Source organism: Stomoxys calcitrans, chromosome 1 (genome assembly GCF_963082655.1).
Source record: "Stomoxys calcitrans chromosome 1, idStoCalc2.1, whole genome shotgun sequence".
NCBI lineage: Eukaryota > Metazoa > Arthropoda > Insecta > Diptera > Muscidae > Stomoxys > Stomoxys calcitrans.
In genome coordinates this window covers 270,222,748-270,241,952 of record NC_081552.1, presented here as the reverse complement: position 1 = coordinate 270,241,952, position 19,205 = coordinate 270,222,748, and the positions used below count along the sequence as shown (strand labels likewise).

Below are 19,205 nucleotides of genomic sequence, written 5' to 3'. Positions count from 1 at the left end.
ACATTTTTTCGGGTTACCACATCGTCTGCTAGTGCCTAAAAAATTCCTACAAGAACGAAAATTTTAATATCAAAATTTAATGTTGTAATCGTTTACACCTTAGCTCTACCCGATCAAAATTTCAAATAGTTATCTCTATCCGTTCGCAATTGGCAGATTTTTTACTAGTTTGAAATATACAAGCATACGTTTGACCACAATTTGAAGATATGAGATATTTTATACCTTTTGCGCACTAAAACGGACTAAGCGAAAATAATTTGATTATGTTCCCTGTAAAAGCGATCGTATAGATAGCAAGTTTACATTGAAATTTGAATGGTCTGGATTTAATTAAATCCAAAAACAAATCAAGTCCGTGTGCACTGCGGTTGAGATAATTTAAGTGATATACGCAGGCGTGCATGCGCCTTGCAAACATTTTCGATCGCCAAACAATCTTCGGCGAATCTTCTAGATGGAAGTTATGATTGCGAACGAGTTCGTCTAAGAGTCTTAGATGATTCCGTGAGAATTTGTGTTCTCGAGACGCATCTTCTGGAAAAGTGTTCCGCGAATCTTCCATAGGAGTAAGGGTAAGTCAGAAGAGTCTTAGAATCGCGCAAGAAACGTGTGGACGAGTAACAAGTGAGTGTTTTAGAATTTTTATTAAATATTGTATGTAGGTATAAAAATAAAAACAATCGCGTAAAATTAACTCAGGCGATTTATAAATGAATCCTCTGGACGATAATAACGCAAAGGGTTTCATAATAATCGTCTCGAAGAGTTTCTTAACTTAATTAATTCCGCACACGCAATGGATTGTCCAATGATAACCTAGAGGGGTGTTTCACGACTCATACGGTTCAGTTACAACCCATTACGATTATAACGCAATGGGTTGTAACAGAACCGTTGTGAAGAGTTGCTTTGTTTTATTTGAGACTAGCTGAACCGGGCCCGCTCCGCTGCGCCTTCTTTTTCTTTATATGGAACAAAATTTTCCTTGGAATATTAATTTTCGACAATTAAAGAAATACCATGCTACGAAAATAGTATATCGCTTGACTAACTGTTTATCAATATAAATGCCTTTATCTGAATCGCATATGATCTTTATTGGTCTATGAATTTAAGTTTGGATGTAAGGTAATTTCAGCCCGATATTCTCATGATGTCTCAAATACCTTTCATTTGAGCCACATATTGGCATGGTCGAGAGATGTTTACCCTTTGGGGAGGCAACGTGCTCTATTCTTATATATTTAAACCCCATATTGCCATTGGCCTCAACATTGAATATCAAATTCGTTTTCAAATCTTAAATACCATTCACTTAAGCCCCTTATTGAAAAAGCCAGCAAATATGTCTGGTTTTTGGTATGGGCCCTAAAAACTATGAATATCGAGCTAAACTGTCTCGAAGACCCAAATCGTCTTGGTGGGCAAATACGTCGTACTTGGGGGTAGTAATGGCGGTGGGACGATCCCTAGACAGTTGGTCCCAAATGTTGATGCCAGATTCATGGTCCACTCCCAAATACTCTTCATTTGAGCTCCATTTTTCCATAGTCGGAAAACATGACCGGTTTGGGGGTGTTTAGGAGGATGGGACAGCCACTCAGTGACTTGGCCTTGAAAATATATATCAGATTCGTTTTCTACTCTAAAATACCTCTTGTTTGAGCCTCATATTGCAATATCAGCCAATACTTCCTAATTGGGTGGTGTTATGGGGGTGGGGTGGCCCCATAGACACTTTTCTCGAACATTGATATCAGATTCGTGCTTTACTTCCAAAGAACTCTCATTTAAGTCCCATATTGCCATGGACGGTAAAAATGTCCGATTTAGGGGTGTTTTGGGGGTTGGGGTGTTCCCCCAAATACTTGATCCGACAATTGGATATCAGATACTTTTTCTAAGCTTAAGTACCTTTCATTTGAGTCCCATATTGTCGTGATTGCTGTATATATTTATACTTGGTAGGTTTTGGGCCCCCCTAGGTATCCCATCCGAAATTTGAGTACCAAATTTTTGTAGATTACTACAAGAAAGCATGCAAAATTTCGCTTAAATAGCACCACCCATCTTCGAGATCTGGCGTTTCTGAAAATTAGGGTAAGGGGGAGGGTCCGCTCCCCCTTCAGATATCAATGAACATTTCAAGAAAATCGGTTCAGCCGTTTCTGAGTCTATAAGGAACACACAAACAAGAACAAATTTATTTATATATATTGGAATTAAAAAATATATCCAGCGAAGATTTGATTTACTTTTGACTGGTAAAACATGTCAAAAAAAAAACCGATTTGGCTGAAATTTTGCCTGTGGTGTTATGTTATGACTTCCAACAACTTTGCCAAGTACGGTCCAAATCGGTCTGTAACCTGATATAGCTCCAATATAAACCGGTCTCCCGATTTGACTTCTTGAGCCCTTGGAAGCCGTAATTTTTGTCCGATTTATCTTAAATTTCGCATGTAGTGCTATGTTATGACTTCCAACAACTGTGATAAGTACGGTCCAAATCGCTCTATAAACTAATATAGCTCCCATATAAACCGATCTCCCGATTTGACTTCTTGAATCGTTAGAAGCTGCAATTTTTGACTGATTTGGCTAAAATTTTGCATGCGGGGTTCTGTTACGATTTGCATTAACTGTGCCAAATACAGCCCAAATCTGTCTATAACCGGATATTGCTCCCATGTAAACCGGTCTTTCGATCATCCTTGTTCGCTTCCTAGAAGCTTTAACTTTTGCTGGTTTGACAGCGATTTTTCAGAAAATTTTCATCACAATCCTTTTGAGGTTGAACATAACTCGTTCGAAGGCAAGATTGCCTTCATTTGCTAGTCCTGTGCATGTTCCTTATTTCAGTTTCTATTCAAATGCAAAACTTTTATTTATAGACAACTGCGTCTTCATCAACACCATAGACGCCAGTCAGAGGGACAAAGAATTGTTGTTTGCCATGTTGGCGGGCGTTGTCGTTGAATAGCAATTGTTGGAATTAAAATCCAAGCTAAAGCATAAATAAAAAATTTCCTTGGAAAACTTTACCTATTGTCGGCTCCAATTCAATTTGTTTTGTGTTTTTTTTTGAGGAAGTTTATGTAAATTTTATGCCAAAAGTGTGACAACAGTAATTTTAATTAAAATTGTTGTTGTTTTCTACAATTTGTTGTTTACAAGCATCGGAGGAAAAACTTTTAAAATTAGTCATCTAATTGGCAACAACGCCCATGCGATGGGAATCGCAAAAGTTCGCCAATTAAAAAGTGTTCAATCCAAAGGAGGTTGGTGAAAGATTGAGTGTTGAGTTTTGAGTATGAATTGATTTGAAGGGCTGTCAATATTTAACTTTTGGTCCTCTTACTAACAAGACACATCGCCTCGAAGGCGATAGTCATCTTTCAAGATAAAGTCATTGAATTGAATATTGCAAATGCAAATTTTGCCCATGAACATTCCACTAAGGAACTGGGACAAACTTCTCACTTATCAAAGAGTGTAGTCCGAATTAAGTTTTAAGCTCAATGATAAGGGGCCTCCATTTTATAGCCGAGTCCGAACCGCGAGCCGCTGTGCGACATCTCTTTCGAGAGAAGTTTTACATGGCACAGTACCTCATAAATGTTGCCAGCACTAGGAGGGGAAAACCACCGATGAAAATTTTTTCTGATGGTCTCGCCAGGATTCGAACCCAGGCGTTCAGCGTCATAGGCGGACATGCCAACCTTTGCGCTACGGTGGCCTCCGCAGAGAACGTTCGGTCCAAGTTACACCGAGGTATGTTAGAGATGTATTTCCTTTAAATGTACACTAAATCGAGATGTCGAAAATACGATTATGGCTTGCAAATGAAGATTTGCCTAGGATGTACCGCAATTCACAGCCATTCAGGTTCTAAAATCTGAATCGAGAAATTTCAAAGCCATTTGTTGGTTCGGCTAGTGCCGAAGATTGTATGTATCTACTTAATTGTCTCTTTTTCCTCCTTGTATCTGCAGTTATATGTTCCGTCACTAAAATTCGTTTATGGTTCTTTCGGATGCTTTGGAATGTATTCGTCTTTATCTAAGATGCTCTCGGACAGGGAGCTTCGAGCTTCTATACTTTCATGCCATGTACGCCGTTCACCGGTAGAAATAACCAACCTTCTCAAACGCATAGGGAAGTTGTTCAACGGAAGGGATCTGGTAGCATCCATCGCTAATTAAATCCATTCGAATTTGGTAGAAGTTATAACTACGTCAGTTGTAAAGAGAAAAACTAAATTGTCGGCTTACAAACTGTGTTCTGTCAATTCGTGTGCATGACTCGCGAAGCCTAAGAGCACATTCAAAAGTGACGCATCTTATGAAATGACCCATATCGGTGATCACATAACACTTTTTTTGCCGAACACCAATGCGCCCGCTGCAGGTAGGCTGTTCTATTTTGGTGCTTGGTGCCAGATTTTCATCAGGATTTTCCTGTATTAGTGTCATGCATCAAACCTCAAGTCTTCGTTTTGCAGTTCAGAAGATGGTCCAAAATAACACCAAGTAAATTCAGTGCGGAGGATAGCCATAATTTTAAAACGTCCAAAATAGGTCCGTTTTCCCGTAAACTTTGCAGTAAACATGGAAAGACCTCCAACCTCCATGTAATAACCATTTTTATGTTGCATAAAATTGAACTTAATTACGTTATATAAGCATTGCAGATTCCATGATGGTGGGTTCATTATTTCATATTTTGGTCAGGCCGATTTTATCACGCCTTAACTGGTATCTCTTGTTATAAGAGGTGTACACGTGGGTCGTGAGTCATCGTATCACGCATGATTCCCGCGATTCGTAAGTGAGATCCAAATCCAATAAAGGTCACATAGGATGATCGTGGTTGAAATAAAATTCCTTGTGCGTGAGTGAATAAAATCCTGCTAACGACACTTATCCCTACCCACGAGAGACTCACGACTCACTTGAAAAATCAAGACTCTAGGAAAATCATAAATCACGACACACTCACGACATGCGTCTCATACGGTATTTTAACATACGTTTTCTGGCACAGTGACATTTTTGAAAAAGAATGGAGAAGAATTAGAAAATATTTCTGTCTATAGATGCATAATAAAATGAGCAAATAAGTATTGCAATAGTTGTGCGGGGGTGATACATTTTATACATTCGTACGTTAAAATACCGTATGATTTGAGAAGCATGGTAAAAATTATTGTTTGCTTCATGAAAAAAAGTATTTTTTCAACCGTGGTCGTGGATCGTGATTTTCTCGTTAGTGTTCCGTGCGTGAGAAAAACGTTTGTCTCATGAGCGTGCGTGAACGAGAGTCGACATTCAAAAGTCGTGTGTGATAAAAATTTTTTCGTGATCGTACGTGAGTGAAAAATCGTTCACATCTGTACTTGTTATAAGGATTGCATAACACAACAGTACTTTTTTTCTGCAATGAAAATTATCGATTATTTCGACAACAAACTTTCGCTGGCCATTACTGTAGCAATTTGTCATGTTTTTCATTACGCTTAAGTAGGCTTATGTATATTTCACGCTCATTATCCCCAACTAATATGTGTGTTAATGATTTCATGTGCCTCACACACCTACACCTACACATACAATGTGAAGTTGTTGAAACAGTTATGCCACTAAAAGGACTTTATGTACTCGAATCGCGCAACACATGCTCCATTCAGCACTATTGGCTTATTATCAGCGAAGACTGGGGGGTACTCCATGTCATCGCTATAAGTACTCGCGTGTTTTTGTTGCAACAGTGATTTATCCGAACATCAATTAGGCTTAGTGTGCGGTTACTTTGCAAAGTGTTGGAAGGGGTTCTCGGCACAAGTTACATCCACGAGAAATGTATGTATGTCTGTCGAAACGACTGTAAAGTTATGCAATTCCACATATACAACCATTGCTAAGATTTCTTGTTTTTACTCATACACTGAAAAATCGAATTGCTTGTCCTTTTTTTAACGACAGCTCCGTTAACCACTAAACTAAGTTTTCGCTTGAATTTTCTTACAGCAAAATGTAGCCTCTCATCATTTCTGAGTTTACCAAAAACTTGTTTCACATCTCTTGCGCTAAATTTATTTGGTCTTGAAATAATTCATACAATCGGATATTGTCCGGTTATAAATAGAACACAAAAAACCCAGCAGAAAAATTTGTTTTTTGCTTTGTAATAGCATTTGACTGGTTTCCTAAATAGCGATTTCGTTTGGAACCACCCAAACTCGTCAGTAGGATTTGTCAAAAAAGGCATGCCTTCTAGGTTGAAACTACGCTCTTAAGAGTATTTTCATTTGTAGCGCAGCAAGAAAGTCCGCAAGCTCGTCCCGGTCCCGGCCGCAGGCCATTGGTTATTTAAAGGCGTCAAAACTCGCCTTCTCGTATCGAGTATCGTAGGCACTTAGTATGAGTTTCTCCACCGGATACCGCTGATTGTCCGCGACTGAAGTTGCTGCTTTTCCGGATGTGGGGCATCCCACAATCCGCAACCTCTGAACGTGGCTTTCAGCTGAGCTTCTCGTAATGACAATGAGCACTACACAAATCGGAACTGAGAGTTCCAACCCGTATGGTACTCATCATAGGCGTAGAAAGGCCTGCTAAGCACACCCCAGAAAAGTTGTAGCCCTACACCAGAATTTTTAAAATGTAATTTATATAGCCCCCACCATAGCATGGAGGTATACTAATCTAGACATTCCGTTTGTAACACCTTGAAATATTGATCTGAGACCCCTTAAAGTATATATATTCTGTATCGTCTTTACATTCTGATTCGATCTAGCCATGTCCGTCCATCTGTCGAAATCCAGATAGCGATCGAACGCGTAAGGTTAGCCGCTTGAAATTTTGCACATATACTTATTATTGATGTAGGTAGTTGGGGATCGCAAATGGTTCATATCGGTTCAGATTTGTATATAGCTCCCATATAAACTGATCTCCCGATTTGACTTCTTGAATCCCTGGCAGCCGCAATTGTTTTCCGATTTGGCTCAAATGTTGCATGTGGCGTTCTGTTATAACTCTCAACTACTGTGCCAAGTACGATTCAAATCGGTCAAAAACCTGATAAAGCTCCCATATAAACCGATCTCCCGATTTGAAATCTTGAGTCCCTGGCAGCCAAAATTTTTATCCAATTTTGCATGTGGTATTCTGTTATGACTCCCAACTACTGTGCCAAGTACGGTTCAAATCGGTCAAAAACCTGATAAAGCTCCCATATAAACCGATCTCCCGATTTGAGTTCTTAAACCCTTGGAAGCCACAATAACTGTGCTCAGTACGGTCCAAATCGGTCTATATCCTGATATAGCTTGAGCCCCTAGCAGCCGCAATTTTTGTCCGATTTGACTGAAATTTTGCACATTGTGTTCCCTAATGACTTCCAATAAATGTGCTAAGTACAGTCTAAATCGGTTTACAACCTGATATAGCTCCCATATAAACCGATCTCCCGATTTGACTTCTTGAGTCCTTACAAGCCGCAATTTTTGTCCGATTTGGCTTAAATTTTGCATGCGGTATTTTGCAAATACGATCCAAATCAGTCTATATCCTGATATAGCTCCTCTCTCTCTCAATCATCCTTGATCGGTTCCTCAATCATCCTTGATCGGTTCCTAGAAGCTTTAATTTTTGCTGGTTTGACAGAAGTTTGCTATGTAGAATAAAATTATGCCCTTCAAGTAAATTTATTTTGTATAAATTTTTAGTAGAATCCATGGTGGTGGGTTTCAAAAGTTCGGCCCGGCCGAACTTAGCACTCTTTTACTAGTTATACCCACCACCCTAGGATAGGGGGTATATTCATTTAGTCATTCCGTTTGCAACACATCGAAATATCATTTACCGACCCTACAAAGTATATATATTTAGGATCGTCGTAAAATTCTAAGACGATTTAACGATGTCCGTGTGTCTGTCCGTCCGTCTGTTGTAATCACTCTAGAGCCTTCAAAAATTGAGATATTAAGCTGAAATTTGGCACAGATACGTCTTTTTGACGCACGCTAGTTAATTTCTAGAACGGACCAAATCGGACTATATTTTGATATAGCTGCTATATAGACCGATTTTCCGATAGAGGGTCTAATGCCCATAAAAACTTTATTTTTCATACGATTTCGCTGAACAGTTAATAATTTAAGGCTTACCGACAACTGACCCAAATATGGTTCAGATCGGACTATATTTAGATATAGCTACCATATAGACCGATCTCCCGATAAAGGGTCTGAAGGCTATTAAAGCTTTATTTATTACCCGATTTTCCTGAAATTTGCAACAGTGGCTTATTTTAAGCCTTCCGACATCTGACCTAAATATGGTTCAGATCGGACTATATTTAGATATAGCTGAAGTCTGAAGGTCATGAAATCTTTATTTTTTATCCGATTTCGCTGAAATTTGGAATAGTGCGCAATTTAAAACCTCCCAACATCCGACCTTAGTATAGTACAGATCGGACTACATATAGATACAGCTATCATATAGACCGATCTGCCGATTAAGGGTCTGAAGGCCATAAAATCTTTATTTTTAACCGATTTCCCTAAAATTTCAAACAGTGAGTTATTTTTAGCTTCCTGATAACCGACCTAAATATGGTTCAGATCGGACTACATTTAGATATAGCTACCATATAGACCGATCTCCCGATAAAGGGTCTGAAGCCAATAAAAGCTTTATTTATTATCCGATTTCGCTGAAACATTGAGTAGGTAAAAACCTCCCAACATCCGACCTAAATATGTTTCTAATCGGACTATATTTAGATATAGCTGCCATATAGACCGATCTGCTGATAAGGGGACTGAAGTCCATAAAAGCTTTATTTATTACCCGATTTCGATGAAATTTGAAACAGTGAGTTTTTCTGAGCCTCACGATATCCGACCTTAATATGGTTCAGATCGGTTTATATTCGGATATAGCTGCCAAAAAGACCAATATTTTCTACAAAATTGAATAGTGACATATATATATATTAGACCACTCAATGCCCGTGCCCAATTTGGGTGCTTAAGTTATCCAATTTTCACCGGCTTGTGACGAAAGGAGGTTTACTTATGTACCCGAGGTGGTTGGTATCGGCCAGGCCGAATTTAACATCTTTTTACTTGTTTTCGAATAAATTTGCTAATTTTATTGCTATTTAAAGGGTTTTAGTTTTAAAATTTAAAACAAGAATTCGTGAACATTTTGCCATTTTAAACCATATTTTCAATACAAAACGATATGCCTTTGTGACTATGTATTCCCTGGCCAATTGTAATCATTGGTTAAGCCATCAGCAGGAAATACAAGCGGAAATCAATTAATGCCCAAATTAGATTACATGGATGGCAAGTGAATGCTGATTCGAGTTATATTTCACTCTTTGATCTATGACAAGCCTCATTCCACTTGGTGTCGTTAAATGGACATTTTAATGAAATTAATTTCGGTTTCGTAGAAGAGTTCAACATTTGCATAATCAAATCAAGCGAACGACTGCCATGTCTGACAACAATTAAACGTAAATCGGTTATGATGCTCTTTTCGAGATATGTCAAACATATGATTTGAACATTGAATGCTACATAGTGCTGGACACCAATGCTAACTCTTTGGCATAGCATTCATCTGTGTCGGATTGTTAGTCTGGCCGACTGGTTAGTATCATCCGGCGAAACTGACCCTACATTGCACACACTGCAGCTGCTGTTGGACTGAAGTTGTTATTGTTTATCCTGCCATTCCTGGAGAGAGAACATGTCGTACAACAAACATCGTCTGTGTGCAAACACACCATGGGGAAGTGGTCTGTGCAAATATTGAAACATGAATTAACTTTTGCAAATTTCCAATGAAAAATATTTGTTTGCAAAGGAGTCACAAACAAATGGATCATGGTCATCACAAAATGGTGGGCAAATTTCAATCGCAATTGCCAGAAATGGCACTCAACAAACAGTGACAGTTGCCGGGATGCGATTTGTGGGAATGGGACTAATCGGACATATAAGCAAATTTTAAACCCTTATCACTGCTGATTTGAGTTGAATGTCGGTCCATAAAATTGAATTGGATTTCGATACAAATTGTGCATATGCAAATCACCATTTATTGCACTATCTGTTAATATGTGTGTCCAAATGCAACCATTTATTGCCATATACCTTAGGTTGTATATGCACTGTAATCGGAGAATATTTTCATTGCACACAGTTTTACAAGTAGCGGGTGTCATGTGTGAGTGTGGCCAAACTTTGTAAACTCACCCTAGAATTTACTTTTATACTAAATGTTAGGCAAATCAGACAGAATTTCAGGCTCAAGAAGCCATTCGAGTGGAAACCAAATTAAGGCATCTGTTTATGTGTGGACTGTATATATGTCAAGGGCCATCCATCTATTTGGCTTAGTCGTAAAGGCTTTGGCAGGCCATCGTGACGCAGAGTTTGGCAGGACGCCTATGACTCCCAACGCCTGGGTTCACATCCCGGTGTGAACAACAGATATTTCTCAGCGGTGGTTTTCCCCTTACTTATGTTGGCTACATTTTTGAGGTATCCTGCCATGTTAAAATTTCTCTACCAAGTTGAGTCGCTACGCGGACTCGGCTATAAAAAGGAGGCCCCTTATCATTGAGCTTAAACATTAATCGGACTGCATTCATCGATATGAGAGAAGTATCCCCTGTTCCTTAATGAAATGTTCGTGGGAAATTTTGTAGTATTGGAAGGCTTATGCCTTATCCATACTTGGTAAACTAGGTCCAAAAATTAAATTTGATTCATCTAAAACCGGCAAAAATTGAGCCCAATAGGAGAAAGTCGAGATCAATGCCAGGAATTCTGCTATACAAAGTCTGTTAAAAAAAATAGATTTTTTAAATCTCTTGGGCTGCGGGCATTCGGTTAGAATTATTTTAAATATCCTCCACCAAAAGTGGCAAAAATGGTGGCATAGTACACTCATAAAAAAAAAGTTTGCTGAAAATAACAATCACTGTTTGTTGAATATTAGTCGTTAATTTTGCTGCTATTGTAGCAATTGTTCTGCTATTACAGCAGAGGTACTGTAATTTCAGAATAGCACGCTTACTGGTGAAAAGTCTGCTGTTTGCTGAAAATGCCTGCTGCTATATTATGAAGGGCATGCTAGAAGAAAAAATAGAACAATATTTTTATACCCTCCACAATTGGTTGGGGGTATACTATTTTCGTCATTGTGTTTGTAACACCTCGTAATAAGCGTCTAAGATCCCATAAAGTATATATATATTCTTGATCGTCATGACATTTTAAGTCGATCTAGCCATGTCCGTCCGTCTGTCGAAAGCACGTTAACTTTCAAAGGAATAAAGCTAGGCGCTTGAAACTTTGCACAAATACTTCTTATTGGTGTAGGTCGGTTGGGATTGTAAATGGGCTAAATCATTCCATGTTGAGATATAGCTGCCATATAAACCAATCGTGGGTCTTGATTTATGTGCTTCTAGAGGGCGTAATTCTTAACCGATTTGGCTGAAATTTTGCACGTAGTGTTTTGGTATCACATCCGACAACTATGTCAGGTATGGTCTAAGTCGGTTCAAAACCTGATATAGCTTCCATATAAACCTACCTTGGGTCTTGACTTCTAGAGCTTCTAGAGGGCGCTTTTCTTATCCGATTTGGCCAAAATTTTGCACGTGGTGTTTTGGTATCACATCCGACAACTGTGTCAGGTATGATCTAAATCGGTTCATAGCCTGATATAGCTTCCTTATAAACCTACCTTGGGTCTTGACTTCTAGAGCTTCTAGAGGGCGCTTTTCTTATCCGATTTGGCTAAAATTTTGCACGTGGTGTTTTGGTATCACATCCGACAACTGTGTCAGGTATGATCTAAATCGGTTCATAACCTGATATAGCTGCCATATAAACCGACCTTGGGTCTTGACTTCCTGAGCTTCTAGAGGGCGCTTTTCTTATCTGATTTGGCTAAAATTTTGCACGTGGTGTTTTGGTATCACATCCGACAACTGTGTCAGGTATGGTTTAAATCAGTTCATAACCTGATATAGCCGATCTTGGGTCTTGACTTCTTAAGCTTCTAGAATATGCAATTCTGATCCAATTCGGTGGAACTTTTGCATGCAGTGTTTTATTTTGACTTCCGACAACTGTGTTTAGCATGATCTAAATCAGTCTATATCCTGATATAGACGAAATATAAACCGATTTTCCGATTAGACTACTTGGGCTTCTAGAGGGCGAAATTCTTATCCAATATTGCATATGTCGTATTTGTATGATTTCCAACAACTGTTCTAAGTATGGTCTAAATCAGTATATAAACTGATATAGCTGCCATATAAACCCATCTCCCAGTTTGACTTTTTGAGCCTCTGGATTTACACGTTTTGCCTGAAATTTCCGAAAAGTCATTTAAAGAACTTGACAAATGCGATCCATGTAGGGGGGTCTATTTTCATCGAAATTGAATTGAATTGAAATTGCGCCTTCAGTGCTGAGAAATAAAATCGAGAGGTCGGTTTATCTCAACCTAAAGTTCGATGTAGCCTTTCTTTTTATTAATTAATTTTATAAGAGGTCGAATGATGACTATTTCGATGTGTTGCAGACAGCTTTACGAAATTTATATATATTTCACCTTTTCTATTAAAGAATCTTCAAGTAGTCTATTTTGTTTTTTGTTAATAAAAAAAGTAACAAAAGGACTTTCATTCCTACCGAATCTTAATGTCAATGGAAATCTTAATGTCAAATTCTATGGCATAGTTTTTGTTTCTCTTCCTTGTATGAGGTAAAAATTCTGGTCCTTTAATTTAACTTTCGCTCTGGAGCTCTTTGGCATTTGGGCAAGTGGGTATATATTCAACAGTGGTTTTATCTTTTCAGTTTTGCACCCACCGTTACAAAGTGATACATGTTTGTTTTGTGGCGCAACCAGGACAGCTTAAAAGGTTCAGGAAACTGGCGACAATGGCGGATAATTGATATTTTTAATTAATGTCGGTTTTGGACTTTTTTCCTGTCATCCTTGTTGGTCATAATTACCAGCAGTTGTGTGTTAAACTGGATTGCATATGAATTTAATGACTGTAATGGATAGAAGGGAGAGTTTTTATGTAATGCGGCGGCCACCTTATGCTGGTTGGCCATCAATGTTTGCAATGTTTAAGAATACTTTTAATTGGATGTTCATGCAAACAATTACCTCTATGGTTAATTCAGTTATGTATGCACCACCACAGAGCCTGTACTCCTGGCTATTTCTTTACAAAGACTGTAATTCAAGGCTTATCTCAACTTTACTTTCCCTATGCACGATAATGTGGCCGAATTGTTATGTGTTGTGGATTTTTGGCTAATATGCTCTAACAAAAATTCCAGCCCAAATTATAGGTGTTACAAGAACTTTCGTTCAAGATTCGCCCAAAATCCCCACAAAAACAAAACCAAACGCAATTTGTTGTCCTCTCCTGTGTATGTCTGTGTGTGTGTGTGTGGGGGGGGGGGGGGAACAATAATAATTGCATCATTCCATAAATTTGATTGTTTCTTCTTTGTGTGCTCGTTATTGCTTTTGCCCCTACTGGGGGGCTTTTGTGCTCTTGTAGCTGACAAATCTGGAATATATGAATTTCGAATTATGTCATTCTATTGTTGTTCCACTCGGCATTGTGCTAAAATGGGGCTAACTCTATGTTCCAGTATGCCATAGGAAATCTCTACTTGTTAAATATTAAATAAATTTTGGTTTTTGTGTTGAGTGTTTCTTCCCCAATGGTTCCTTCAGGATAGGTTTATTTATTAAGGAAGAGTTTTTATGGAACTTTTTATACCCACCACCGAAGGATAGAGGTATATTCATTTTGTCATTCTATTTGCAACACATCCAAATATCCATTTCCGACCCTTTAAAGTGTTTACATTCTTGATCAGCGTAAGTCGACCTAGATATGTCCGTCCGTCTGTCTGTTGAAATCACGCTACAGTCTTTAAAAATAGAGATATTGAGCTGAAACTTTGTACAGATTCTTCCTTTGTCCATAAGCAGGTTAAGTTCGAAGATGGGCTATATCGGACTATATCTTGATATAGCCCCCATATAGACCGATCCGCCGATTTAGGGTCTTAGGCCAATAAAAGTCACATTTATTATCCGATTTTGCTGAAATTTGGAACAGTGAGTTATGTTAGGCCCCACGACATCCTTCTTCAATTTGGCCCTAACCGGACCAGATTTGGATATAGCTGCCATATAGACCGATCCTCCGATTTAGGGTCTTAGGCCCATAAAAGCCGCATTTATTATCCGATTTTGCTGAAATTTGGGACAGTGAGTTGTGTTAGGCCCTTCGACATCCTTCGTCAATTTGGCCCAGATAGGTCCGGATTTGGTTATAGCTGCCATATAGACCGATCCTCCGATTTAGGGTCTTAGGCCCATAAAAGCCATATTATTTATTCGATTTTGATGAATTTTGGGACAGTGATTTGTGTTAGGCCCTTCGATATCTTTCTTCAATTTGGCTCTGATCGGTTCAGATTTGGATATAGTTGCCGATCGGCCGATTTAGGGTCTTAGCCCCATAAAAGCCACATTTATTATCCGATTTTGCTAAAATTTGGTTAAGAAAGTTATATTAGGGCCCACGACATCCTTCTTCAATTTAGCCCAGATCGGTCCAGATTTGAATATAGCTGCCATATAGACCGATCTCTCGATTTATAGTTTTGGGCCCATGAAAGGCGGTTCAGACCGATATTTCGATTTAAAGTCTTGGCCCCATAAAAGGCGCATTTATAATCCGATTTCACTGAAATTTGACACAGTGACTTATGTTCGGCTTTTCGACATCTATATCGTATATGTTTAAAAATAAACCGATCTATTTTTAAATATAGCTACTATTAAAAAGATCAATATTTTGTTATACCCGATTGAACAATGACTTGTACTTCGCTGCTATGTGGTATAAGGCATGCATTTTCAGCGGATTTTGAGGAAAGGTGGTTTACATATATACCCGAGGTGGTGGGTATCCAAAGTTCGACCCGGCCAAACTTAATGCCTTTTTACTAGTTAACATTGTGATGTAATACAATTAAGTTATTTAGGGCATTAAACAAGTTTGTAAATATTGGGCTTTTCCAAGGATGACTATTTTACGCAAAAATTCAAAACTTCTTTTAAGCAAAAAATGCTTCGTTTATAGTGAAAGACGATTTATTACACAAAAATTGGATTCCTTTTGTTTGTTTATATGTATATTGTGTCTCTTCCATTTGGCAGAGAGTGTAGCTAAAAAATTACTAATTTTTAGTTTTTTTCCATTACGTAAAGCTCAGTCTGCCAGCAGCCAGCATTGTGAGGTTCGTGAACTTGTGTGGATGTAAACATAGAACTGGCAATTTTTTCAAATTTCATATTTGGTGAATAAATTTTTGTTATTACAATTCCATGAAACAAACCTCGCACCAAACAGCGCCAATTTGAAGGCAACAAGATTTTCTACAGCGCGTAGATTGTTTGACACTATTTTGCGCGTTTTTGTTGATCATAAAAGATGAATTACCAATGAATTACTTTTACGTTGAAATACCATATGATTGCTAAGAATTCGCATATGTTGATATTTTCTTTAGTCATGATATCTCTTTTGTCATGATTTCACTCATTCCCGCTCACATGCGAGGAATTTTAGTTTTATCACGATCACGTGATTGCATTGTATCTCATTCAGGAATCCCGTGCCAACCTTAACAATAAAAGTTCTGACAAAAGTCTTACTCATATTATCCGTTACGATAGGTCATTGTCTGATGGAAAAACATACTGACAGATTACAAGAATGGATTTCTTCAAAAGTTGTGTGGCCTTTGAGGAGAAGAAAACTACAGAGCATATGCGGCTTGCCTATCGTGCAATTGGCGATCTCATTTCTTCGAAGACTTAATTTGCGGTTGTGAAGATTCGCAGGTTATGATCGTTAGTAACCATGTAGAAGAAATGAGTCAGTCTCATTGTAGGAAGCCCCTTTAACCTAACAACAATGAATGAGACTTATCAAAATTTCCGAAATCATATTGGCTAAATTATAGAACCTTTTTGGATAAATTTCTAATATCAACTAAGAGCTATTGTCCGCTTATTCCTATTTCTAATTTGTTTACATTCTTTGGTTTTTTTTTCAGAAACCTCCATATTCACCGTGGAAGGTGTGCAGTTGTATCCGGAAGCGCATCGGCAGAATAAATGAAAATTAAAGCAAGTCCTTTCAGTGGATGGTGTTCGTTTCTACTGTTAGCAGTGAATACATATTCATCGCATACAAACACAATGACTTCAGCAAAGAGCCACGCCCACAACTCCTTCATAATAATCATAAACAACAAGAATAGCAGCAGCAGCAGCAGCACCAACAACAATAACAGCAACTACAGCCATAAAATGATATCTAACGAAGAAGAGTAGAAAGTGAAACTCTTAAGAATTATATTTTTTGATACAACAGTTAATTTCTTTTTTTTTAATTGTATTATTTTACTCTTCCTCCCCACCCCACATCTTATACAGATACATACATATATACATATTTGCATATATATATATATATATTTTTTTTATTATATTTTGTTTGTTGTAATTTTCTTTTAGTGTTATGTTATGTAATGTGTTTCTGATATTTTTTCAACAAGAACCCAAGATGTATGAGAAGTTTCAAAAAACAGAAATGTGAACAACGGACAATGCAAAACAGATAACTGAACTTGTAAAAGATAGCAAAAGAGGAAAACACACACACACACACAACTTCAACGCGAAATGAGAAATCATCTTTTGAAAATGATAAACGTAGTTTTAAGTAACTAAAATTTAAACAATTATATACATACATATATAAATAACTAGTTTAACTAAAAAATTTATAATAAATCAACACAACTAAAACTCTTTGTAGAAGAAGAATAAAAAAAGAAACGCCAAAAAAAATTCGAATGATGAATATTTAGAAACCAAACAAAACAAAATAAAAAAAAATTAAAACAAAAAAGCAAAACAACTCGAACAACTTTAAAGATAAAGAGAAATTATTATTAAAAACTAAACAAATACAAAACAAAAAAAATGAAAAGAAAACATTTTGAACACGTGCCTCCAGGTCCTCAGGTCCTTGATGAGCGTAAGCACCAATTAAAAAATCACAAAACCAACAACAACATCAAAAGTAATCTTAAAAATGTAACAAGAAATCAACTAAAAGAAAAAAAACCTCAAAACACAAACAGAACTCGAGAGAATAACACCATTTTTAACTAAACACAACACAACACAACAAAAAAAGCCAATAAAAAACCACAAACAATGATGGCAAAATCCCAGAAAACAAATCTAAGGCAATAGGTTCTAAGCACTAAAGTTAAACGAATTCATATAGGAAGTTACTCTCACTTTTTGGACCACTGTATTTTGAAATTTGGAATCGAAAACAACACAATCACACACACACACACACACACATACTACACGTACATACACCGAGATAAATAGGAAGCCTATCAAGCAAGACTACACAAGCAGCAAGCCAACCCCACCACCATCACCGCTACATCCACCATCTCTCATGCAAAGGATTTTTTTCTCCCATACGAAATACCGCGACTAGACTCAAAAACATTTCTACTACTCTCTCGCTTCGCGTCCTTCTAGCCCAGAGAACCAGAGAACAATGTTGTAAATACATAGAAATTGTTTTAGAAATAGTTCTGTTTTTTTTTTTTATATATATACATAAATGAATTTTAGATCGTGTTTCTCTGCCTTCGTCTGTCCACTGCTCCCTCTTCCAGATGTATTATTTTATTTTTTTCTTTATTGTATTTCTATTTCTATGCTTCTTTTGATTTTATTTGTACTCACTTTTAAAGAAACGTTTCAATATTTGCCAATAATTTAGCTTTTGTTTTATACTTTTAATAATACCATACCCATTAAGAAAGAACATTAAATATTATTTTGTATTATAGCAAATTTTAATTAATAAATGATCAACATCTGTATATCAGAATGGTTTTTCTTTTCATTTCTTTTTTTATTCTCAGTTGCTGTTTTTACACAAATTTCATACCACCTATTTGTGGTAAGGAATCACCTGAAGTAGTATGAAGTGTATGAAAAGTTTTGCCATCCTTTAATGTTGAGCTAAATATAGATTCACATGGAATCGTAAATGCTAAAATTTTCAGTTGTAATCGAAGACAACAGATAACCATTTTTTATACCCTCTACCATAGAATTTTCGTCATTCTGTTTGTAACACCTCGAATTATGCGTCAAAGACCCCATAAAGTACAACTGGCCATGTCCGTCCGTCTGTCGAAAGCACGCTTACTTTTGAAGGAGAAAACCTAGCCGCTTGAAATTTTGTACAAATACTTCTTATAAGTGTAGGTCGGTTGGGATTGTAAATGGGCCATATCGGTCCATGTTTTGATATAGCTGCCATATAAACCGATCTGGGGTCTTGACTTCTTGAGCCTCTAGAGGGCGCAATTCCTATCCGATTTGGCTGAAATTTTGCATGCGGTGTTTCGTTGTGACGTCTAATAACTGTGCCAAGTACGGTGTAAATAGGTCCATAACCTAATATATCTGCCATATAAACCGATCTTGGATCTTGAATTCTTGACCTATAAGGGGGCGCAATTCCTATCCGATTTTTGCATGAGGTGTTTTGTTATGACTTCCAACAACTGTGCCAAATATGGTTCAAATCGGTCCATAACCTGATAGAGCTGCCATATAAACCGATCTGTGAATTAGACTTCTTGAGCCTCAAGAGGGCGTAATTATTATCCGATTTGGCTGAAATTTTGTACAAGGGCTTCTCCCATGACCTTCAATATACGTGTTTAATGTGGTCCAAATCGGTCTTCAGCCTGATGTAGCTCCCCTATAAACCGATCTCCCTTTTGCTTTAAGACCCTAAAAGGCCCAATTCTTATTCGATTTCGCTGAAATTTTACACATAGACTTCTACTGTGGTCTCCAACACTCAATTCAATTAGCATAGCAATTCTTTTCCTTTATCTTTTGTTTGTTTTAAAAACAGAGATACCCGACAAATGCGATCAATAGTGGGAGGGTTCGACTCGGCCGAACTTAGCACGGGTTTGCTGG

General features: G+C 37.6%; 1 protein-coding gene across 2 annotated transcripts in view; it reads left to right on the top strand.

Annotated features, from left to right (window-relative positions):
- Positions 1 to 18,093, top strand: part of LOC106095833 (cyclin-dependent kinase 14) — a 423,150-nt gene extending 405,057 nt beyond the window's left edge. For both annotated transcript variants that reach the window (XM_013263227.2, XM_013263226.2), the window contains one exon: positions 16,220 to 18,093. In XM_013263227.2, coding sequence (XP_013118681.1) covers positions 16,220 to 16,284 — 65 coding nt within the window. In that variant the 3' untranslated portion in view covers positions 16,285 to 18,093. The remainder of the gene's footprint in view (positions 1 to 16,219) is intronic.
- Positions 18,094 to 19,205: the final 1,112 nt, after the last annotated feature.